Genomic DNA, 25,823 nt, shown 5'->3' on the forward strand with positions numbered 1-25,823 from the left:
TTTGATTCAGGAGTTCTACTTCTTGCTCTGCCGCAGTTTTTTCTTTTGTAGTTTCGTAATAGAGGATATCCATTCCTGCAGACGTCGTGCTCTTTGAAGGATTGCGGCGATTCTGGAAAAAGGAGTGGAAAATGGGACAAGTGTATATACACCATGGAAACGTTCCCAGCGCCCTTTCAGTTCTTGGAGTGCAACTTCTATAGGGCCGTCGGGGTGCCTCAGTTTTTCTTATTGATGGGGAGGGGTAAATACTTTTGCCGGAAGTGGTGTCAAAAGTGGTGGCGTGAATAGGGGCGTTTTCTGTGCGAACTATGAAAGAGTCCTTTAGTTTGCGATGTTTGAATTCCTCACCACTCTCCAACAGATGGCCACGTACAAGCGCACATAAACGTTGACACGAAAAGACATGGGTAACGCCAACGTTTTTGTGTTGTCTACGTCTCGTACGTGGTCTAAAATGCAACATCAAATCCACAACAGTTCGTGCTTCAGTAGATGGCTACTTTTCAGCGCACATCACCTTTCAGAAATTGTTCAGCCACCTTCTCCGGAACGTGTACACGGAGCCCAGAGTTCGCGTTTTTTTTATTATAGCTTATGATGTTTAGCCATAAGTCACAATTTCGCGCGGGCAACCAACAGGGCCTAGTTTCAGCCTGAGTGACTGCAGGAGCAGGGATTAGGACCCAGATGCTGAGCGAGTACCTTACGATGCTATTACCATGTCATCGATCAACAGCGGCGGCTACCTGACAGTCATCTAACATGGGGCCCAGGCAATCATGGCAGCAGCATGGTAGATGTAAATTAAGGTGTGGGCGCTTGTGACCCTGATGTATCAAACTTTTATGTGCGGTGTCCTATTTGAAGGTGATGCATACATGCAGTTAACAGGAATTAATACCTATGGAAGAATACCCATAAGTATTCTTTCATCTTTGGGACGTAGGGGGTTAAGGTGAAAAGAGCACAATAGGCTACAGGACTTAAGAAAACGATGTTCTCCCACATACAAAATATCCTATGTCCAGCTATAGTTAATGTGCCGAAATAGCTATAACCTTTCTTATGACCGTCAATAGCTGTAGTTTCATGTGGATATACTTTTGTATATAAGGCTAAAACCGGTGCATGGTTCTGAAGCTATAGCTCTAGTACCAGATTTTCAATAGCTGGCATTACGCACTCCATTTGGATATTCATAGGGGATCATAAAAAGAGACGGACGGACATAGCTTACCATATAGTTTTTCCACTGACGCCCATAGACCCATGGTTGGGACAGGAGGAATCAGAGCGCAGCGCATTTCGGTATTGACGCACTAAAGTGATTATGGCGTTCATTTGGATTGCCCGGTGCCTGGAGCTGTGGTAAGAAGAGAATGGGGGTGGGTAGTGTGTTTAGTGCAGATGTTGGTAGTGTTATTTAAGGGTCTTCTGTCCGACACGCAGATGAGGGTGCCAGGAAAGAATGTGGTCAACGTTGCTAAGTGGGGACGTACCGATGGTTGCTTTATTCTTCCCGAGGGCGTCAGTGCCTGATACTTCCGGATCGAATCGGTGTTCGATTTCCGCACCCTGTCCCAAAATGCCTATTCACACGGCGGATGAAAACGGTTCCGTCCGGGCGCGGACAAAATAACACGTGACACTACGTCACTGGCTCCTCCTCTTCCGCTGACGGCGCAGTCTTCGAAAGCAAAAAAACGGGCGCGCGGGCTGCACCCTGCCGCCTCACCTGCAGTCTTCTGCGCTTTCAGAAGGGCAACATTGATAATGTGCTGTATACGCGTCTTTACATTGTGAGTGGCCGCTCTTCAGTTCTGGTGTTTTTTTGTTTTTTTGCGAGGATTTGGTGTGAAGCGCGAATGACTGCAGCCTTAATGCCGTTTGGTACATGGATTCGTCCTCTCGCGGGCTACGAAAGCCCGGTTTCTCATTGTCTTAGCCCCACCGTCCACGCTGCTGGCTCTCCCAGGCTCTGCAGGTGTAACTTTGATGTCGCGGGCACTACTTGGCGCATTGGTTTCGTTGTAGTCGGACTCGCTCGCGGGCTCGACCCAAAACTTGCGCTGAATGTTATTCGAGCTCCGCCGTTTATGCTGCTCGCGGTTCAGGTCTAGGTTTCGTGCTGTGCGCATCGCTGGACGTTTTTTTTTTTTTTTGCAGTTGGACTCCTTCGCTCACGAACTCGATACTAAAAAGGCGGTTCTAGCTTGCTGTTTGAGCGACGCTGTTCGTGCTGCTCGGGTTGCAGGTCTGGCTTTCATGCTGCGCACATTGCAGACCGCATTTGTTCGGGTAGGGTGGGGCAGTGCTTTGCTGTTTGGAACGTCCCACCTGCGCTTTCCTTTGTTGGTGGTGCTTTGGGTTCTGCCTTGGAGGCGCTGATATTGCAATCCAGGGGACCAACACGGACGCCATCTCATCTCTTCCTGCCCAGCGGTCGTCAACGCTGGACATTCTAGATTTTTCGGACCGCGGAGGAGCTGTAAGGTTTCTGGCGACAGCCCGTCTGGTTCAGTTGCGTAGTCGGCCCGGGACACCTGCAACCGGGGTCACTGCACGGCGATAGGCATCTTGGTTCCCACAGCCAGTCCCCGCTTGGGTTATTGGATTCGAGACGGAGGACTTTGCTGCCGTTTGTAAACAACATTTTCCCCGGAAGATCGACCGTGCGGTACGGAGGCAGTTAGCGACCGCCAAAACCGAGCAGGGGTGGCTCACCCCTTCAATTGTGCCTGCTCGCCTGCGCCTCGCCTATTCAGACTTCCCGAAAGACGTGTCCGGCTTGACAGCGTGAGAATTGTCGTTCGGACGCGAAGACAACGCTCTATTCTGGTGGGGGCGATTATCCAGCGGCACCCTCTCTCTCGGGCGAGGCATGTGACGGGGGCGTGTCCCTATGTGAAGTGGTGTGTGTGTGTGTGTGTGTGTGTGTGTGTGTGTGTGTGTGTGTGTGTGTGTGTGTGTGTGTGTGTGTGTGTGTGTGTGTGTGTGTGTGTGTGTGTGTGTGTGTGTGTGTGTGTGTGTGTGTGTGTGTGTGTGTGTGTACGACAGCGCAAGTTAGGCCACACCCAACCTGGCGAAGACCTCCTCGAACCTGGGGAATCCCAGGGACCGGACCCTTATTAAATCGGACGACGAGTGCCATGAGGAGAAATCTTCGATCATCCTCAGATCTTCTCAGATCCTCCGACCTTCCCCCATCACCCTCCAGTGGGTTCCTAAATCTTGTAAATAATGTAAAATAAACCCCCTCTACAGTTTCCTTCATAACCAAGTCCGACAACGTCATTCGGAGAAAGGACCTGCGGCGCTGAAAGAGTCAGCTCACTCAAGGACCCTTCATCTCTAACATCGGGTAATACACAGAATGTGCACTTCAATACTGCCTGTCTTGAACTGTTTCAGCAATATTAATTGTTCAGGAAAAGTAATAGAAAATTCGACATCCACAACCACTGAGAAACAGTAACTGCAAAAAATAAACTACAATGTTTGGCAGGCTAGTTGATACTAAGATAAAAGCTAAGTACACAAAAGCAGCAAAAACAATTGAACTGCACAAGTAGATAAAACTACCTTCCCAAAGAACCACTGCCACGCTACTTGTGAATTAATTACAGCTTGTGTATAGAACATTCAATTTTATAGCTCTGATTTCCATGGCACTCCATGAACAAAGCATGCCAGCACAGAATTTTTACTCTGCTTCAAACAAAACAGTCTGCTAGAGTCCTATTATTCATACAGTAGCCTGTTTTGGCCTATGGTAACCTTCATAGGGGTAAGGCAGATCTCGCATACGTCACCCAACTGAATGTGCCCGCCAGAAATGAGTCATGAGGACCGAGCTTACACAACGCTAAATTTCATGAACGCACAGTTTATTTTCTGCCTCCTTAGCAAGTAATAAAGTGTAGTAGCCGACGAATAATTCGGACTTCGATGAGGCACTGTCAGTTACCCCATAGAAGCGCATAAATTTTCGCGACGGATATTTTGGACGTTTAAAATTCCGAAAGTTCGATTTTTCAACCTAATTTCAGTCGCCTGTGGGCCAAAATCGGCCATCTTATCGGCTTCTTGCTGGCTCAAAAGGCGCCATCTTGGATTGAGGTGGATTTACCCTGCAGTTGGATTGGCTTGACATACTTTTGGTACCTCATTTTGGCCAGTAGAGGTCCCTGCGATCTGTGACACTTCGAGGTGGCAGTCGGATAGTCATCGCCGTCAACTTGCTTTTCTTGCCAAAATTGTCGGGGGCAGTTATCGCTTGTCTCATATATTAAAAATTAGAAACCGGTTGTTGGGGGAAGGAAGTGGCGCAATATCTGTCTCACATCTCGGTCGACACCTTAACCGTGCTTTAAGAGAAGGGATAAACAAGGGACTGAGAGAACAATGAGGTGCCATAGCGGAGGGCTCCGGAGTAATTTCGACTACCTGGGATCTTTAACGTGCACTGACATCGCACAGCACAGGGGCGCCTGTGCATTTCGCCTCCATCGAAATGCGGCGGCTGCGGTCGGGTACGAACCCGGGGAATCCGGATTAGTAGCCGAGCTCCCTAACCACTGAGCCACCACATCGGGTCGCATACGTTAGTCATTCGCCGTTTCGTCACTTGGATTTTTCCGACCGTGTCGACCGAGTGGCGCTCTGTCTTCACGAAGTTACATCCATTCGCCGTTTTGTGATTGCGTCCGGCAGTTCCACTGCTTTGAAAGAAAAGTGCCTTGTCTTTGAGTGTGTTTGACGAGCGGTGCGGTGCACATTCGGGTTGTGGATAACATGGCCCCGCCGGGTCCGTCAAAGAAGCGCGGGAAGTATCCAGCTAAACGCCGTAACCTTGCTGTCTAGTGTAGACAGTGAAAGCACAACTTTGGCACAAATCGTCGGCAGCAAGAGAAATTTTCCGCTTAGCTTCTCTTTCGCTGCGAAACACTGCCACCAAGTCGCACTCATGACGCCAAAGGAATGCAGGGAAACAGAGCAAACTGGGGTGCAGTACATGAAAGAGTGCCCGACACTGGGCTCAACAACACTGTCTGAAGAAAACGTGGCCAATGGCGGGGGAAGAATAAACAGACTATGAATGTGGATTAGGCTACGCCTTTCGTTGGCCCCTCATTGACTTGACAAGCGTTGACGACAATGAGGATGGTAGACTACACGTGGAAGGCCGCCATCGCGCGCTGCTGTGAAGCTGACCCGCCAAATTAGCAGGTAACCCGCACCCTCACTTATTAAAGGCGTTGTTTCAAATTTCGGAGCAGGTTATACTCGAGCAAATGCGGTACGTGCCAGCGCTTTCTCATGGTGCAGCGTCTGTTTTTAAGGTATGCTTTGCGTGACTGATAAAATGTGTAAGCCTATTTGCCCACACACTTCTGCCAGCCACGCAAACATCCCCACTCTTGTGGTCTCTCCACTTTCGCACATCACTGCACATGCCAGGTTTGGTGTTTTCAGCATACCATGTGGGCTGCCAGCACACATTTCTGGTAGAAATAATATAATAAACAACCAAGAGAAATGTGAGCACAAGGCAGTTTGCGGTCTGTGGAGTTGGCGGACCTTGTAGTCCTCACCTGTGGAAGTGTTTATGTAGACATAGAAAAGGGGGGTGTCATAATATGGCACAAAAGCACAGTGCTGTCGCCAAGGGCGCAACCAATGCACACACACTTGCAAGTGCTGTCGTGCTGTGGAATGTTATGTTAATCTGGCGCTAGAAAAATTAGCCCCCTAGGCCGAAGCCATGAGAGTACAGCCAATGAAAGAAGTGCACCAAATTTCTGAGCAGCGAGGCAGTGCAGTGCTGGAAGGGACTGCTCTGAAGTCTTGTATGCAGCCGGGTCTCTCTGATAAATTAAAACTCAAACTAAACTACATGGCCTATACTTTTCCTTCTTCAATGATTTGCTATATTTTGGCCCTTAATTTTTAAGCAAGCAAGCAAGCAAGCAGCGAAGAGGTGGAACACTCACCTACCACGGCAGACAGCCGAACAGGGTCTAGGGCCTCCTTCACAGGAAGGCCCTTTTGCACATTATTTTTCATCCTATAGAGGGACTTTCTCCTCAGCTCCTCCTCCGTAAATACATTCCGAAGGAGCGCCCCGGCGAATTTCCCAGGGCTGCTCTGACACTGCCGCTCCAACAACTGATGAATGGTGTGGTCGACAACCACACCACTCCCAATGTCAACCTGCAAACAGCACAGCAATCAAAGATAAAGGCAAGCAAGCGAATTCAGCTGTCTCAATGAAAATGCTAGATTGTCCATTATCCTCTGTGCAGCTGGGATGTCAGCAGTTTTTTAATGCGAGGAAATTACATAACTGTACTGCAAATGAAAACGTTTTTCGAAAGAGATCCTGCATTAATGTGTTCAATGCGAATTGTAGTGCTGTAATAGCCTAGCGACTAGATGAAGTGCCTGCAACGAAAGCATGGGCTCTTTCACGTTACCTGAGCATATTTCTCTATATGAACATCTACTTCAGGGGTCCTCAAACTTGATCTCTGGTACACCGAGGTATGATGGAGGGCTTTTTGGGGTTTCCTGAGCATCGATTTACATGCATGCCTCTACAATAACGTTTAAAATAGCCAATTTTTTAGGACTGATCACACTGCAACTGTTCACTGCACAGCCAGTCATAACTGAATTTGGTCATTTCTTCGATATGTGTTTCATAACCTGTTGCCAGTCATAGTTGAATTTGGTCATTTCTTCAATGCGTGTTTCATAACCTGTTCGTGCTCAGCACTTCGCGGCAAAGATTTGAGGAATATATGGTTGTAAACGGCTCAGTTGGTATATTAAGGCACCAATGCGTGTGTGATTTAGCATTTCGCCTCCATGCCTTGAGGAAGCAACAAGGATGATTGCACGTGGCTGGATAAGCGAAAAACATGCATGTGCTGCCGATCATCCACAGTGCCCTCTTTCTGGCGTTTCTCCATCTCACTGTCCGGTGGGGCGACTGTCTGCGAACATGCAGATACACATTTTAGGACATGCCCCTAATGTGCTCCCGCATGAATTCAAGAAGCCGTGATAACTTCTCTATCGAATGCCAGAGAAAATTTCAAACGCTGACGAGCACCTCACTTGTATATTCAAGAGTATGTGCAACGATCATATTTTAGCTCACAAACCTTTGCACATGGCAGAACAGGCTGATCTGGGTCCTTTTTAGACCAGCATTCTCTCCAGCCGTGTCAATATTTTGGCTGGCACTGCAATGGACAGGGAAAGAAAATTGTTAGCATTCTATTAAAACAGGAAGACTATGAACACACCACTCAAAGCCCTGACAGCAACCCGGGAGTAAGTAGTCTATTTTCCAGTTTTAAACAACACACATAAACATCTACCATTATAAAAATGTATGGAATTAGTTAAAAGGGCCCTGAAATGAATTCAATGAGCTTATTCTATTGCAACATATCTGCTGAGGTGGTCTTTGTAAGTATTCAATTCATATTTGAAAGCTCTGAATGAACCCTATAATTTCAAATAATTTTTTAATCTCTGCTCGCAGTAGCTCGCAATCGATTAAGAAGACACACCTCATCGTGCGTCCCCCACCCCAATGACATAAGTGGGCAGAGGCGGGGAGGTGTGTCTCTGTAATCGGTTGCAAGCTACTAAGAGCGGAGATTTTTTTAATTATTTCCAAATGATAGGGTCCATGCAGAGCTTTCAAATATGACTCGAATGCCCACAAAGACCACCTCTACAAATCTGGTCTACTAGAATAAGCCCATAAAAATGATATCAGGGCCCTTTTAAAACCAAAACACCGGTTTGTGGGCATGTTGAGGGTAGCCAATGCTTGTTTCGCACAGCAGGCTTCGTACATTTTCCTTTCCATAATACACAAATATTCAGGCATTCCTATCGCAGGCCTATATTTTAAATTTACATGAATAAAAATACTGCCACAAGGTTTACTCCTTCAAAAAGCGCAATGGGCCTAGCATCTAAGCTGTAGCAGCCGCATGAATTCTAGGAAAGTTTTTTATCATTAGTAGCGAATATTGCTCGGCAATGTGTGGAACCAAAGGTTTGTAGCTACATAGAATAAAGCTGGAATTCAACCTAGTTCATGTACAAAATGATGTGCCATCTCAGTGGAGTGTACTGTATCAAGGCTCTCTCAAAGATTTTCCAGAAACTGGGTGTTAGGTTAAACACTATCTGTCATCTATACAACTGCCGACAAACACATTTTTTAAAAATGAAGAACATCTACAAGTGCAAAGCCTATCTATCCACAAGCTATCAATTGAAGAACTTTTTGCAAACATTTTCACAGAGTTCATATGATGGGCCTTGCTTGAGTCCATGAGATGCCCTAGAGTATATTGCGCATAAATAAAATCTCAAATTGCAAGGTGTGTCCGAGATGTCGCTCTGCTTAAAACCAAACACAGACGTCTTACATTAAAAATGAATATTGCAATGTAGACCGGCCTGATTAAAAAATCATATCTGAAATGAACACCAAGAAAAAGATTGTTACGACTTGTGCTTACTAGAAAGGAGAAGGAAAAGGAAAGACATGGCAGGTTAATCAGAGCAAACCATTTTGCTGTGCTGCACTGTGAGAAAGGAGTGTCGGGGCAATGGTGAAGCAGAAAAAGAAGCAAGAGAAAAATAAAATCAGTAAACAATGTCAGCACAGACATAAGTCTGAAAACTCAAGCAGGCAAATATTTGCGTTAAGCAATAGATATGGCAAAACTAACAATGCCCAACGGTGCGTGCTTATAAAGAGACCATCTTGATCTGAAAGTGTTGACAGTTGAAGGCAAATAATAAACAGTGCTGTAGAAGAGGAAACATTACACTCGCTGAGCACGAACACAGTACAAATGTATGCTTCGGGCATAGTACAGATGTATCCGTGAGGTGGTGATCAAGAACCAGCAGATTACACACAGTTATGCAAAGTATTCAGACATGTATGACGTAATGCCTCCAAGCAGAAAACCACTGAAAGCACCATCAGGTAAAAATGCACGCATCTTAATGATTTACTGCAAGAACAGGTTTCATGCCAAAACTAAAAATTCAAGTGCAGGGTGTGAAGCCATCCAAAAATTCTCACCAGCTATTTTTTTCGACCGCTTCCAGCTGCCTCTTCAAACTTTGGTTTTCACTTTTCAGGCAGGAAATTTCATCCCGCTGCTCCTGGACCGCTGTGCAGCTGATCTACAGCATGGGTGTTCCTGAAAAAGTGGCATGAGAATTATTGAAATGTAAAAACATTTTAAAAATTGAAGCATATCTTTGTGCAGTTTCAACCACTTCTGGCTGTAGTATACATGCCAAATGTCTTCAGTATTAAAAAAAAGGTTTGGTTTTTGTAATGATTGCAGTAGTTTACTGCATGGCCACTTAAAACTGAATAGCACTCACTTCAGCTGTTCTAATGTCCACATGATATGCGCTACTAGCAAGAGCTACACATTTCTAACATAATGAAACATACAGCACTGAAAAGCATGAGTATTTCAGAGTGCATTTCATTATTGAGGTAGAAAAATTGAATCCACAAGAAAAAAGCGATCACTATCAAGGACACTGGCGAATATGAACAATCTGCTTACGTGTGCACTTGTCACAAATGAACAAGCACCATGTGCAAAAAAACTACCTTTATAGTTCAGAAGCCACCTCACTGCTGTTGCATATTCTCATCAAGTACCACATGCATTAAATGAAAAACGCTAACTTCAACCAAGACACCAATGCATTAACATAATGCACCATCCCTTAGTTCATAATATGAACAGCCACAAGTAATCAGCATTTCAGGTTTGCCCCTGGTTTGGTTTCAGAAGAAAAGAGGAGCACACCCTGTACAATTTGTAGGGAAAGGCATGCTTTGGCAGGAGGAAACTTAAAGTTCAGCCATGTTTGTGCACACATATGCAACCAACACTTGACTCCACCAAAACAAAGGGCAAATATGCCAACCAAAATGCAAGGACTATTTCAGCCATTTGACTGTCACTCTTAGAGTCTGTGACCACTGGCAGCACCCTTACCAGTTAATAGAATGGCAGCAAATAACTTCCGAGTCCATGCTTAGTGACAGTTATTTTGTTGATTATTAAGCAATTCAGTCATATGTAATGTGAAATTAAAAAAACAAACAAATTGATTCGGTTTACTTCGGAAGTATAGCGTACCCAGCCCTTATTTTTATATCAAAAGGGAGTTTAGGGATGAAGCGAAAACCTGCTAGTGGTTTTATGCCATTATACAATACAACTGCCATCAACTCTGAAGTTATGACTCGGTAGTTATGGTGCTCGGATCCTAACCCTAAAGACTAGATATACCGTATGACCTCTCCCACTGCGATGCTACGCTGTTTGTCACCAGAGGCTCAGAGTGGCATTTACAAATGCCTATTCGCACCTCATCCCAATGGCAGACTCTCCTGCACGTGAGAACTACAGGTTTGATGAGCGGATTGGGCACCTACTTAGCGACTGCCTACGGTTTGAGTGCGTGTGCACCCTCCCGACCACTTGGACCCTTGTCCACCACTCCCATAAGCAAGATTTGTAGTGTACTGGACCTAACATTAATATAAAAGGAAAGTAGTGAAGGCGGTTTTGAAATTTTTAAAGCTCCCACAGATGAGTTTCTGGCTACAAACTATGCATCTACTACAGTGAGATACAGCTCAAGAAGTGGCAAAATGTCCCAAAGGAGGACCTTTATCCATTGGCATCAACCGATCTTTATGTCATTGTGGTTAATCCATGGCTAATTGCAGTCAATCAACCTCTAGGTCTTAATCCCCAGCAGCCGCAGAGTAACAAACCAAGGCGGCACCCCGAACAATGCAATGGAGAGTCCTAACAATCGCTCGATCCATACAGGCTGCCATTGGAAACTAAACCTGGCAAAATGTAACCCAAAAACCTTAAGGGTGAGGCTAGCCTGGCAGTGTTAGAAGAATTACCAGGTATTGGATGTCTAGGCTTTAGTGATGTTAGGAGGGCAGATGAAGCATATAAAATATATACTAGTGACGCCGTACTATGTTGCTGATTAATGGCAAGGCGAGAGCTAGGTGTGACATCCCTCGAAACAAAAAGAAATTCTGCAGCCTTAATGAGAGGTTGGCAACTATTGTAATTAAGCTTAACGAGAAGGTTGTATCCCCATCAGCATGCTTAACATGAATGCTCGGCAGCTAGGCTTGGGCCGGCTTGGATTGATGTCAGCGCTGCGAAGCGTTACAAGGTCGCGTCACAATTTTGGCACGACTGTCAGGTCATGAATGACGCCACATGGAAGTCGGCCAGTGGCAGGTTTGTACAGAGGAACGACATGTATACGATTGTCTGAAGTGGCAAGTGGCAGTGCTCGGCTTGCTGTACTATAAGGACGCTTGATAACAACAGCCTTTTCACTTGCTATCTGTGATTTTCGATACCACCTGCGAGTCACATACAAACCATAAGCTTTTAGTGCAAAACCATTCTTATGCTCACTAATATCAACCAGGAATTTTGTGCTCATTGGATGTTGTGCCGTTTCCTAGCAAAAGCGATGACACATTAGGTTAGTTAAAAAGAAATCAAGATAACATCCACCACTGGGATTCGAACCCACGGCGAGTTGAATTGATCAGATTTGCAGGCCGATGCGCGAGAGCACTAGGCTATCGCCGCAGTTTTTTTTTCTTTATTGCATAGAAGAACTTCTGTAGAAAGGAGGAAACTTCAATCAGACTAGTTCGCGTCTTAAGTTACCGGGCTGCTTAATATGAGCCCCCCATAGCCCTAACTCACCACTGCATCCCCATCAAAACATCAAAATTCAGGGAGGCACACACAAGCATCTAGGCACGGCAGCCAGCTTGGAGGTTCGTCGCGAGCAGCATATACACTCCTCACCAACGCACACTGTTCCCGAAACACAGATTTGGACGATCTTGGTGGCTCGGCATGTCTGTCCATCATACGGCTTTTCCAAAGACTGAATAGTCCCATCAACACAAACACGTCATAAGGCACAACAGAGTTTTTGTCAACAGGCAGAAATCTAATAGTGTATGGTGTAATTTCAATGTCCTTCTTAAGAGTTCGTTGTAGTATGTCCCAAAAGAACATGGCATCACGGCACAGGATGAAGCAATGATCAATTGTCTCAGGCACGTTACACAGACGACAATTCACATTCCAGGGTACAAACATCCCCTTGTCATTAAGAAATGTCTTGACAGGCAGCGTCGCTGTGTGTAGTTTGAAAAAGAACGTTTTAGCGGCTGCCTGAATGCACATCCGCCTAACACGCTTTAGAACACTGATGTCCAAAGACCCCAAATAAGGCTGCCGATACAATGGTGTAGGGAACAAAGACTCAGTGAGAGCCTGGGTCATCTGCTTTCTCGAGAGGCTATACAGGTAATCTAAAGAGAAGCGCACAGTGAGAAAATTGAAAGTGTCAGCAACCTCCTTAAGAAATCCCCATAAAGTCACCTCACGAGCCTGCACAGTCGGTGCGAATAAGTAAGGCAAATGAAAACTAAGCCGCCTAATGAGCACAGCTACCAGAAACGGGTCGTTTGCCGATTTGAAAAAGAAAAAACGGGAAACGTGTTGATGCACGAACAGGTGAACAAGGCCCACTCCACCACCCTCTAAGGGAAGGAACAAGTTGTCACGCCTCATCGGCTCCCATTGAGAGCGCCAAACGAATGCTGCAAATATTCTATGTATTGCTTGCACCTTCCTCCTCGCACAATGCAGGACTTGAAGGACATACGCGAGCTTTGCAAACAAAAAAATGTTACAGACCTGTGCCCTCGCAAACACTGAGAGTTCCCTACCCATTTAAGCCTGGGTTTGCCGCCGTAGAGTTACAGTTTGTGAATCCCAGTAGGCTGTACTGTTGCGAACTTGGTGCAGCGGAACGCCTAGGTACTCAAGAGGGCTACAGTTCCAGCATATACCACCGAACTGGCTTGGCCTAGTTTCCCAATGACCCAACCAAAAGCCTTTGGATTTCTCTAAATTAAGAGCCGCGCCTGATACATCGGAGAACTGTTTAGTCAAGTTTAGAGCCTCGAGTACACTCTTTTTGCCAGAACAAAAGAGGGCGACATCATCAGCGTAAGCTAAAACTTTAACTTCACATTGAGCCAGAGAGAAACCGCGGATAGCTGCGCTGTTAATTATACTGAGACAGAGGGGTTCCAGATATAGGGCAAACAACAATGGAGACAGTGGACATCCTTGACGAACAGATGCTTCTAGTGGTACTGGTTTCGTTAGCTCCTGATTAACAATAACCCTTGTATAGGAGTTCTTATAGCACAGCCTTATGCCTTTGAGCAAGACGTCACCAATATTTGCATACTCCAAGACCGCGAACAAGAAATCGTGCCGAACTTTATCAAACGCCTTAGCCAAGTCAGTTTGAATCAGAGCTACTTGGCCTATCTCATCTGATACTGTCTCTAATACTGAACGTGCAATATGGATATGTGTTTGAATACTGTGGCCTCTAATACCACAGACCTGATGCGGACCTATCAAGTCCATATTGACGAGCTGCAGACGACTGCTAAGAACCTTGGCAAAAATTTTGTAATCAACATTGCAAAGGGAAATTGGACGATATCCCTCAACAGTTTTCAACCGATTAGTATCTTTGCTTTTGGGAATTAATATTGTGTGCCCAGAATAAAAAGTGGGAGGCAGGACACCCACATCATAAGATGCTTTGAAAACTTCCATCAAAACAGGCACTAGGCAAGGCGAAAATGTTTTATAGAATTCGCTAGTAATACCATCTGGCCCAGGAGATTTCTGGCTCTGCAGGGCAGAAATGGCTGATTGAATTTCATCCAAAGTGATAGGTCCCTTCACTAGAGCACACTTCTCATCATCAAGTCGAGGGAAGTTTCCGAGCAAGGAACTGTAATCGAAACCCTGACTTGGATCTTCGCAACTGCCAAACAGCTTCCGATAATAGTCGAAGAAAGCAGCAAGAATACCAGGCGCATCACTGTATGTGCAATCACCATACTGAATTTCCAATATTTCCTTCGCAAGAGCATTCTCTCTTTCATCACTCAGGGCCCGACGAGAAGGTTGCTCATCAAGAAACCTTCGGGACCTAGATCGTATCAAGGCCCCCTTATATCTGTCTGTCGCAAATTGTTGAAGCTGTGCTTGTACGTTATTAATCTCTTCGAGATAGGCACCCGGGCTTACCCTCTCTAGCTCATGTAGCTCCGTTAGGGTGCGCCCAAGCTCACGAAGGTGGTGTCTCTTCAGGAAAGCGATTCTTGCTGAGGCCTCAATTGCCAAGTTTTTGATCTCCTGTTTAAACAAGTCCCACTTTTGAAAAATGGAAAGATCACGGCGTGACCATACGTCCTTCAAACAAGTAGGTACAGCACGCTGAAAGATTTCGTCTGAGAGCAGACAGTTATTCATCTTCCACAACTCCCATCGAGGGTGAAGTACATGCCGAGTGTACTTTCCTATCTGAAGAGACACCATACAGTGGTCACTGAAGAAAATGGGCCGCACCCAGTAGCCAAACACACTTGCTAATGCGTCAACAGAAACGTAATTTCTGTCAAGGCGAGCATTAGAGGAAAACTGAAAATGAGTGAAATGTATACTGTCGCCTTTTTCCTGCCCCACATCCACAAGACTATATTCAGAAACTAAATCGGTAAGTAATGCAGCACTATGGTCGTATCTCTTACATACCACTGAACGGTTCTCATCCCTACAAACGCAATTAAAATCTCCCAACAATTTAATTTTGCGGTCCGTGCGCAAATGTTCAACTAATGACAGAAAAAAAGCCTTCTATCGCGCTGCTTTGTGGGGGCATAAACACAAATAATCCGCCACTGTACACCTGAAATTGTGAGATCACAGCATGTAAGTCGCCCCTCGTCATCTATGCAATAAGACATGGCTGTCATCTCTAGCGTGTTCGCCAGGAATAGCATACAACCTCCGGATAAGCCTCTCGCGTGGCTAACAATAATGCTGTATTCCGACAAAAAAGGCTCAAGAGCAGCTGCTGTCTCTTCATCAGAGGACAACTTTGTTTCCTGGATAGCGGCTACACACACACTCCATTTCTTTAAGAGATTCCGTACCTGCTGTTGCCTCCTACGAGTACGCATACCCCTAACGTTAAGGGTAGCGACTTGATATGCTGCGACGCTCGCCATTTTGGTGCCAGACTTAACAAACGCCATCCCCTGGAATGTGGTGGCCCGCCGCCAAATTGGCAGCGTCTCGGGCAGACATCGCCCTCCTCTTTAACACCACCCTTCCCGTGGCCTCTACACATTGTGCCTTCTGGTCAGCGCCATCGATACACACCTCGTCAGCATCTGCAGGACGTTTCAAAGGTGCGGTGCTGTCCATGTCTTCCTCTGAGACAGCCAAGGCCTCGGCCCACGAACCCGAGGGGAACACATCACTCGCTGCCACACTGACAGCCGACAGAGAACCTGACACGCCAGAGATCGGCGCCACACACGTCTCACCGTTACCCTCCAACGACGAAGCAGAATCAGCATCAGAGGAGGATCGGCGAGCATTCACTGGTTGTATCGCCTCGACTGACTCCACAGGAGGCATATCCGGACGTTGACCTGTGGCAACGAGGTGTTCCTGTGCAGCAAGCACAGCAGTCTCTGTAACACTCACGGGGGGGCCCGGGTCCGGCGGTTTTCGTCCTGGAGGCGTGGATGCTAGATGGCCAGTCGCTTCATATTCCGTGTTGTTTTGAGGTGTTGAAGTCTTCTGTTCCCCATCTATTCGATGCTCATGACTTAGTTCTCCGGTCGCGTCCACAACCTCAGACACATCCATAATGTGTTCTGATGCCACGTCATCTTCCCGCGACCACTGGCCTTGACGCAGCCTGTCAGCGTAACTCAAGACACAGTTCTCCGCAGTATGGCCAAAGCGTCGGCACTGAGTGCATCGAGGCGTGCGACACTGGCGCCGGACATGTCCAACCCGGCTACATCGGAGGCACAGTGGAGGTCTCCCTGGGATAAGGACTAATGCCTGCACTCCATAAACATTAAGTGTGTGTGGAATGGTGCTAGCTGACACTCCATCCTTGAGTGTGAGGGAGAGTTCACGGTTCGCCGTTTCCATATGCTCCATCCCTGGGCACCGCCACTTTTCACGCTCCACAGACTGGACCGTGCCATAAGGCTCTAATGCTTCCACAATCCTCCGGTGTTCCATATAGCGGGGAAGCCAAAGGAGCTTAACCTTGACGTTCTTAGTATCCGGGTCAAACACCATGCACCGCAGTCCTTTAACAGGAAACTCCGCTTTGTTAACAAGCTTCTGTTTGGAAGAACTACTCTCGCAGGTAACCATCCACACGTGGCTCATTTGGTATTGACGAATGCACAAAATTTCCCGGAGATCCAATATCTGTGCGAGTGCGTCACGGAAGTCAGGTGCTCGGTACGGGCGACCCTTAAGGTCAGCATGCAGGAAAACGGTATTAAGGACAACATTACCGGTTGGCAATCGGGGAAGGACAACTTTGTACGAGTCCGTAGTGTCCTGAGACGTCGGTATGCTATCGCCGCAGCCAAACACGCCCCGTGTTAAACTGCAGAACACAGTTATGCCGTGCATTGCAGATCTGCAGTGCAAACAGGTTTGTAGGGGTTTAACGTCCCAAAGCAACTCAGGCTATGGAAGACGCCATAGTGAAGGGCTCCGGACATTTCGACCACCTGCGGTTCTTTAACGTGCACTGACATCGCACAGTACACGGGCCTCTAGAATTTCGCCTCCATCGAAATTCGACCGCCGCGGCCGGGATCGAACCCGCGTCTTTCGGGCCGGCAACTGAGCGCCATAACCACTCAGCCACCGCGGCGGCTGTTGCAGAGCAAACAGATCAGACAAGCTTAACAGGAGTGTAATATTGTCCCCAGATGTGTCGACGGCCCAGCAAAGCAAAATCATGACCTTTACTCAGTTTTACTGCGTTAAAGGGACTATGGGACTATTCAATGAATAAAAAGTCGCTTGTAAATGTTTTCAATGCTTAGAAATGATGTTAGAAGCATTCACACCAAGTATGAGTCTTCGAAACGGAGCCGTCAATTTGTTATGAATTTTTAAAAACCGTGTTTTTTAAAACTTTCGGCCGATTGGTGTCCTCGTAGTGACCGATTTTTAAACTAATATCGTGAAAAAAGACGTCACTGTACCCATGACGTCGCCAGGCCACCACACACTCATTCGCTGGAGCCACGGCAGCCACGACGTCACTGGCACACTTCCGGTAGCCGTGAAAATCGTCTGCTCGTGGCACCGCACGACTCTCTCGGGCAAGCGCGAGCCAGGGCATCCCCAACTACGACCGACCCACGGTGGGAGGACCGATGAGATTTTCGGCAGAATCTCAGATGGAAGAAGACATCGAGACGACTCCCGTGCAGCAGCAGCGGCAAGTCCCGGGCGGCCCGGAGGCAGCGGCGATGGCGACGGGGAACCAAGCCCTCGAAAGCAGCACCCCAACGCAAATTTCACAAGTAAGAACCGACACCAACGCAGATTGGGAGATTGCCATGTCGAGACGGCAAAAAAGGCGCCAACAACGCGGCGAGCGGCAGGTTTTGGCGGGAAATTCCGGAAATCCGGCGGGAAAACCCGGGAATCCCCCTTTGGAATCCCCGAAGCGAGAGGAAGCGCCACCTAGGCGGAGACTTCCGCCGCTGCCGAGAGAAGACCTCAAAATAGTCCTGCGACCGAGGGGACTCGCAGTCAAGGATCTGCAGACGCACCAAGTTGCGCGGGCGGTGGTCATGGCCACCTGGCACGGATGCAAGGTGGAAGACTTGATCATCCGACTACGCAACGGCTCGAACATCATCATTGTGAGCACGAGTAACGAAGAAGCGGCCCAGAAGATCAGAAGCATAACGCAGTTGAACTTTGGAGGCAAGGACTACGCCATTAGTGCCCACGTGGCAGCACCGGAAGGCACGCTGCGTGGCGTTATCCATGGCTTGGACCAAGGAACCTCGCCGGAAGAACTCAAGACCAACCTCAGAACCCGCACGCAAGGAGTAAAGATCCTGGCGGCCCGCATGCTGGGCAACTCTAGCACGGCGGTCATAACCTTCGACGGACCTACGCTCCCGAAGCAAGTATTGCATTACGACGGGGAGATGTGGTGTTACCCGTACCGGCCCACGAGTCAAGTGTGCTACGCCTGCGGCCAACAGGGGCACCGAATGGACGTCTGCCCGTTCCCGGAATCAAGAACCTGCCGGCAGTGTGGTTGCCGAAACCCGGAGGACATGCACCAGTGCACGCCAAAATGCCTGCTGTGTGGCGGAGACCACGCGGTGGGCACCAAGGACTGCAAACAACGCCTCAAGCCGGTGAGCGAACTGAGATGGGGCCCCAAACAACAGCAGCGACGCGGACGCAGCCGCAGCCGCGGAAAACGGCCGCGATGGTTCCGGAACGAGAGCCAGGTCCGGAGCGAGTCGCGGAGCCGCAGCCGAAGCCGGAGCCGGGGACCACAAGGCCGGGACGAGTCCTTCCCGCCCCTCGGCAAGCCGGGCCAGAAGAAACAGCAAAAGAAGAGCGGCGGCACTAAGGTGAGCTGGAGAGACGGCCCTCCCAAATCGCTTTATGCTCCGCACTCAAACACAAACACACAAGACAACCAATTTAGGGAAGAGATTAAGAACCTTAAGCGCGAGCTCGAGCAGAGCCATAGAGAGTCGAACAAGCTGAGAAGACAGCTCAATGAGCTCATTCGAGAGAAACAGGAGGTGAGAACAGGGCGCTCACCACGTAGAACACCAACCCCTCCCCCTATGGAGATGCAACAAAGCAACAATGAGGGAAACCTCGACAGCAAAATAGAAAATTTCATGGCTCAAATAATGGAACAAATGAACCAAATGAAAAACGAAATTCAACAAACTCAACAAAAGTTTCCCCTACAGGAGCAAAGCTTTAGGAATTACGTAAAAAATCAAAACACCCAAAGAGTCAATGACGCTAGAGACAGACTATTTAACGAACGAAGGTTCGGCACAGAAACCCAGAGTACAACCAACTTTAACCAATCATGGCAGAACACAAACAACAGCAATTAGAAATTTGGCAGTGGAACTGCAGGGGGTACAAACGCAAGCAAGGCCTCCTCCAGCAATTTATCCACACCCAAGCAACCCCACCAGACGTAATCATCCTGCAGGAAACTAAAAACATCCCCGCACTAAGGGGCTATACATGTCAGGAAAACGGCCGTACGGCAACGCTCATAAGCAACAAATTAGTAGCCATAGTGCACGACGAAATTAAAGATACCCAGTTAGAACACGTAATTACGGAAATAATACCCAAAAAGAAAAGGAAAGCCAACAGCACCTTTATCGTAAACCTATACAGCCCGCCCAGCCAGACCAAAGGGGACTTTATCAGACTCTTTGCGGAGGCGAAAAAGAAGGCGGTACAAAACGCACTGGTAATTGCGGGCGATTTTAACGCTAAAAGCCCAAAATGGGGCTACCCCAAAGAGGACAAAAAAGGGTGCGGCATATGCACGGCGGCAGAAAGCGTGGACTGTGAACTTCTAACCGACGAAAATCAGCCGACCAAACAGGGAAACAGCGTGAGTCCAGACACGTGTCCCGACCTAAGCTTCGTAAGGGGTGCCAAGAACGCAGAGTGGGAGAACCTGCTCGAGAACCTTGGCAGCGATCACTACATTCTAAGAATCAGCCTTACGGCGGAACAAGTCAGGAGGAAGATTGGCACGGCTCGGCTAACAGATTGGGACGCCTTTAGAGCGCACTGCAAGCAGCTCGAAGGAGGAACCATCGAATCGGCGGAGAACTGGAGCCAACAACTAAGACAAATCCAGGACCTCTACACCAAACAGGTAGTTAGAACAGAACAGACACCCGAGGTGGACAAGCGGCTACTAAGGCTATGGGAGGCAAGACGCGGACTCACCAAGCGGTGGAAGAGACAAAAACTCAATAGAAAACTCAAAAAGAAAATTGCGGACATTACCAGGCAGGCGGAGGACTACGCGAACCAGCTGGCAAGACAGGGATGGCAACAGTTTAGCAACTTGCTGAACGGCACCCTCAGCACGGCTAGGACGTGACAGATCCTCAAGGCCCTCTTGGATCCGAGCAAAAACAAATCGGAAAGCAGCAAAGCGATACAGCGGCTAACCGATCAATACCAAGGAACAGACGAGCAACTACTAGAGGAAGTCAAGGTCAAATGCTACGGCAAAGACCAAGTCGAAAGTTATAAAGAAGAATACCGCGGAGAAGACAACCCCACGATGGACAGACCCATCACGAGCGAAGAAGTGATGGAAGCGGTCGCGTCGGCAACAAAAAACACAGCGGCAGGAGCAGACAAGATCCTAAACTCCTTAATTCGCAACCTCAACGACGAGGCAATAGACCAACTGACCAAATATCTAAACACGCTATGGCAGGAAGGAAGAGTCCCGGCGGAATGGAAACACGCCGTCGTCGTGATGATCCCGAAACCAGGCAAGAAACTACAGATAGAGAACCTCAGGCCGATAACACTCACGTCGTGCCTGGGGAAGCTCTATGAGAAAATAATAACCAGAAGAATCCAAAATCATCTAGAAAAGGAGCAACTGTACCCGGACAGCATGTTTGGGTTCAGAGCCAACCTATCCACGCAAGACGTGCTACTCCAACTCAAGGAAGAAGTGCTCGAAACGATGCCGAAAGCGGGCGAAAACGTGGTCATGGCCATCGACATAAAGGGGGCCTTTGACAACGTGAGCCACGTGGCCATCATGGAGGGCCTGAACAACGCCAACTGCGGAAAGAGAACCCAGGACTACGTCAGGGACTTTCTCAGCAACAGAACGGCAACGGTAGGGCTAGGCGAGCTAAGAAGCGACGTCTTCCACACCCCGTGTAAAGGCACACCTCAAGGCTCGGTCATCTCGCCCGTCCTCTTCAACGTGGCAATGATTGAACTAGCAAACAAACTAAAGATGATCGAGGGAATTCAGCACGCGATGTACGCCGACGACATCACGGTCTGGACCACCCGGGGATCCCTAGGCGAAAAACAAGAAAGGCTGCAAGAAGCTGCCACCTGCGTGGAAAATTACACAAAGGAAAGAGGACTGCGGTGCTCGACAGAGAAATCGGAGCTCCTCAGAATCGGAAGACATCCCACCCAAGCAACCCTGGAGGTCACCCTCGAGGGTCAACTCATACCCGAAAAGAACATGATAAGAATCTTGGGCATGTGGCTACAAGGCAGCCGCAAATGCAGTCACACCATTAGCCTGCTAAGCAATGCGGCAGAGCAGGTGGGCCGCATGATCAACCGCGTCTCTCAAAAGAGATACGGCATCAGAGAGGAAGACAGTGTCAAGCTAGTAAACAGCCTCATAGTCAGCCGAGTTACGTACTCCCTGCCATACCACGCAACCACCAAGGCGGAAAGAGAACAAGCCGACACCATCCTGAGGAAGGATTACAAGACGGCTCTCCACTTACCCAGAAACACGTCAACCGAGAAACTGCTACAATTAGGCATCAGCAACACTTTCGACGAACTCGCGGAAGCGCTGCTGGGAGCACAAAAAGTCAGTCTAAGAGGCACTCCTGCGGGACGGGCGCTCCAGAAAAGGCTGGGTCGGGACACTCGCGGACTGACAGACAGATACGCGGAGATGCCGGACCACCTTAGAGAAACCTTTAACGTTAAGCCCATACCGAGTAATATGGACCCTAACCTTCACGCAAACAGACGCAAGGCTAGGGCGGAGTACGTAGAGAAAACGCTAGCCTCGGAAGAAAACACAGTATACACGGACGCTGCCGTCTACCCGTGCGGGTCAGAACACGCAGCCGCACTGGTAGTCGTAGGCAGCAAAGGAAGAATGCTAATGAGCGCCGCAGCAAAAGTCGCGGGCGCAGCGGAGGCCGAGGAAATTGCCGTCGCGCTGGCGGCAGCAGAAGGCTACAGAACCGGTCGCCCACTCAACATACTAACAGATTCGAAAGAAACGTGCAAAAACTATACAAAGGGCAGAGTTAGCAAAACAGCCCTTAGGATACTCTGCGGGGTAGCCCCTGCAGGGTTGGAAAAACTCAGACATAATTTAATTTGGATCCCAGGCCACGCGGGAATAGAGGGGAACGAAAGGGCAGACAGCTTAGCTCGAGGGGAAGCAATCCGAGCCGGGCAGTCACACGCCCCGGGTCTTCACCTTCAAGCCTGCGAGGGGGGATGCACAGAAGTTTTAAACCTATGCAAAGGCGTCAGGATTAGATACCCGCCACCACACAAAGCTCTGACAAAGGAGGAGGCCACTGCTTGGCGCAGATTGCAAATGAACTCCTTCCCCAATTTATATATACTAAGCAAAATGTACCCATCGCAATACAGGGACACCTGTCCGTGGTGCGGAGCCATACCCACACTCTACCACATCACATGGGAATGCGAACGTAACGAGGCATTTCACAAACACAAACACCCGAGTGCAGAGCAATGGGAGAGCCGTCTCACCAGCAGCGAGCTCACGGCCCAGAGGGCCTTTATAGAGCACGTGACCGGTGCAGCACGACTCAGTGGAGCCTTGGAATAGGGGCCCACCCTTGCTGAAAGAAGACTCTAGTCGCCGTCGCAAGCACGAAGACGACGGAGCCTTCGATCCGCGAATCCCTTTGGAAATCAATAAATGTTTTCACTCACTCACTCAATTTTCCTCTGCCGGCTCCTTCTGTAGGGAGTTCCGGAGCCACTCGCAGTGGCTCGCCGAGTCGCTCCTGTCGTCGCGGGCGTTCAGCCGGTACGGCGTGAACGCATAGGGCTCGATGCCCATCGCGGCCGTAAGAGCGAGCAGTCGCGCCTTGAGGTCCCGGTCTATTACTGCTAACTACAACAGACGACACGCAAGAAACCCGACGCGCGCCGCAATCACGCCGCCGACGCTGCTGCTGGGGTGCTAGGAGCGACAACCGGAAGTTGCAAAAGGAACGTCAGCGGATGACGTATTCATGGGCTGGCCCAGTCCCAGAGCTGTTTTCTTTATTTTTGCCTGGTGCCCCGCGTGTACGAGTTGAGGGGGGAGAGGAGGAGCGTAATTTTAAATCGTCTATATCTTCGGTGTTATTGATGCTAGCTTAATAATTCTTGCGTTGGGGTGACGAGTGATGAAATGCCTATCTCTCGTCTGCTTTATGTAATCTCAATTAATTCATTGCATAGTCCCTTGAAAATCCTACCAATTTTATGGCCATATGATCTGAAATTATTTATTTTCCTGCTGTCTTGCAGGCTAGAAAATGGCAGGCTTTGCACAATGCTTGCTAGGCTGGGGGAATCACACCTTTTACAGAAAATTGAAAATTGATTTCTTGGGGAAAGGAAATGGCCCAGTGTCTGTCTCACGTATCGGCAGACACCTGAACAGGACACCTGAACCCTGCCATAAGGGTAGGGATAAAGGAGGGACTAAAAGAAGGAAGGAAGAAACAGGTGCCGTAGTGGAGCCTTTAGAGCATTGCAGGTTTTTGTTCAATAATATGATACTTATACAAGTGGTAATGCTAGGGTTGAGGTCCATGATATTTTGCACTTTCTACGTGCTGAATGGAAAGAATGGTACCCAAATATTAAGGAACCGCGCTGTGTGCGAAAAGGAAACTGCGGAGAACCTAGAACATCGCGGAAACAACACTGCAGATTTGGAGACTCCAGACGAGACGTCATTGATGAGTGTTGCCCTGTACAGCAGTATGTGTTGAGAGGGACACAGGATGAGCGCTCGTCCTGTTTCCCCCTCTAGTCCTCGTTTGTCTCATGCTATGGCAACCTGAAAATCATGAATCACCAACTGGCCCAAAACTCCAATTTATTAAAAGCTTAGTTTGAATCGCATCGACGAGTCTTTCTAGCTCAGGACACGTGCAGTTCCTATGCCCCGACATTAGATCTCCAGAGCAGCATGGAGTATGCAGGAAGCCGGCCTGCAAAGAACCCTTCGATGCACAATTTGAGGCCAAACTCGAAAGGCATGCAAGCAATCGCACGCCACGTTGCTTTGGTGAGATAAGCAAACCACAAGATTTTCCGGGTGCACATGAGACTGCAGCCACGACCGAAAAGTGGCAAAACAGGCCTGTCAAGTGGGTGCTCTTCCCCCGCCGGTCAGACACAGGAGAAAGACAAGTCGACCAGTCAAATAGAGCTGAACTCCGGTTGTTGTTAGCTGCCGTAAACATACTGAGATATTATCTCGGCAACAGTGGCCAACGCTCAATGGCACTGGCGTCAGTCCCAGCCATGCTGTCAAGCATTCGTGTTAATTGTGCCGACAGCAGGGCAGTCAATGAATTTATGGGCATGAACACAGGAACCTATGGCAGATAGCTGCAAACCCTACTTGTGGCAATGCACATTGGCTACTTTTCACAATGTGACAAAAAGGATTCTGCTGCCTTGCCTGCTTCTGGCAAACGAAGAAACGCACCTCCCTTTCTACTGTTTTCTTAAAGCAATCGCCTTGCATCACCACAAATAGAGTTCGAGGCTTCTCGGCACACAATACAGTGCTCATGCTCATAAATTTCATGACTGCACAGGTTTACACAGCTATACCCAGACATTATGAGGAGATGTTTGAAAGATTCTAAGGAGAGATTGTTAACTATGCCTGGAACCTGACAGGGTCAGTTTAAGCGAAGCAGGAGAGGCCTTTGTTTTGCAGTGGACGTAGCTCAGTTAGTCTGATGGTAATTTGATCAATGCACACCCCCACGCACAAAAAGATTTACCATCAGCAGCAAAATGCAGCATTCAAGATCATGCTATTACAAATTATTAGCAACTCATCGTCGTAGAAGCAACCGCACGGGCACCTATCCATCAGCTAGGTTTGGGCTGCTAAGCACGTTCAAAAAACTACCATCTGCGCCAATGCAATACTTGGCAACAGACCTTGACAAAGCCCTGCGCAGTTCGTTACTTTATAGCCCTTGCATGCAGTTGTGTGACCGTTCTTGTGGTCTCTACTTTTTCTCAGGCGTGTACAAACATCCAAAGTATTTGGTTTTCCGCTTTTCCGTCTTTTGCGGCAAAATGTATACGTTACACTATTTAAATACCACACAGAGAAAAGAAACGATGGCCTAGGCAGTAAAGGGTTTACATATGCAACTTCTGCGTGCAGGTTGCGAATGCATGCGGAACATAAATTTGTTTCCTTGCTCGTCAATAGGCACAAGAACAAAGTTATTAGTAAACCTGATACAGTAAATTGCACCGCATTAAAACCATGTTACGATAACAGCAACTGTGGTGAAATGCCCACAGTTATCCTTCATATTGCGTTCGCCACCGCGGACGCACCAATATTCAAACGGCCCCCCTTGAAACGGCCCCCTTTGAAATGAACGACAGTGCAAAGAACACACGTAACAGCATCATTGATACGCACATTGCATGTGGCCATCCCGGCTGACGGTTGGCTGTCCTCTCTCCGCCTGTCTACGCTTTCTGGCGCTTCCGCGGCAATTTTCGCCCTTTTTTTCCAGCGAGGCTTGTTTACCTGACAGAAACAATGCAAATAAATTCCACTGCCTCAAAAGGCTTAAAATTGACTAAACACGCAAAAGAAATACAAGTACTCACCTAGGTACAGCAATACAGCTTTCGCCGGCTGCTCGCCCTCCGTCCAGAAAACGGTTATAATTGATCCTTTCAATTTTT

The 25,823-nt window shown here is 48.2% G+C and overlaps 1 protein-coding gene across 4 annotated transcripts; it reads right to left on the reverse strand.

Moving 5' to 3' along the window:
* Positions 1-6,001: 6,001 nt before the first annotated feature.
* LOC144115747 (uncharacterized) lies at positions 6,002-23,038 on the reverse strand. Of its 4 annotated transcripts, none has more exons than XR_013311530.1 (4): positions 22,810-23,038; positions 9,131-9,251; positions 7,173-7,253; positions 6,002-6,216 (listed from the first exon to the last, which is right to left on the reverse strand). XR_013311530.1 is itself a non-coding variant. In XM_077650239.1 (4 exons), exons 1-2 carry the CDS (start codon positions 16,344-16,346, stop codon positions 9,186-9,188), a joined length of 1,008 nt encoding a protein of 335 aa, XP_077506365.1. In that variant the 5' UTR covers positions 16,347-16,419; the 3' UTR covers positions 6,002-6,216; positions 7,173-7,253; positions 9,131-9,185. The 4 variants fall into 4 exon arrangements, 1 of the variants encoding a protein (XP_077506365.1); XR_013311529.1 differs by having other exon boundaries at positions 22,806-23,038; XR_013311528.1 differs by having other exon boundaries at positions 22,802-23,038.
* Positions 23,039-25,823: the final 2,785 nt, after the last annotated feature.

The sequence above is a fragment of the Amblyomma americanum genome, chromosome 1 (genome assembly GCF_052857255.1).
Source record: "Amblyomma americanum isolate KBUSLIRL-KWMA chromosome 1, ASM5285725v1, whole genome shotgun sequence".
In the NCBI taxonomy this organism is placed as follows: domain Eukaryota; kingdom Metazoa; phylum Arthropoda; class Arachnida; order Ixodida; family Ixodidae; genus Amblyomma; species Amblyomma americanum.

Bases quoted from the DNA above. Each gene is read 5' to 3' on its own strand.
- LOC144115747 (XM_077650239.1), bottom strand. From the start codon at position 16,346: ATGGTGTTTGACCCGGATACTAAGAACGTCAAGGTTAAGCTCCTTTGG. The intron at 9,252-15,404 runs GTGTGTATCGAT...CCACTTTTTCAG, and splicing joins GTCCTGCAGATGCTGACGAG to GAACACCCATGCTGTAGATC.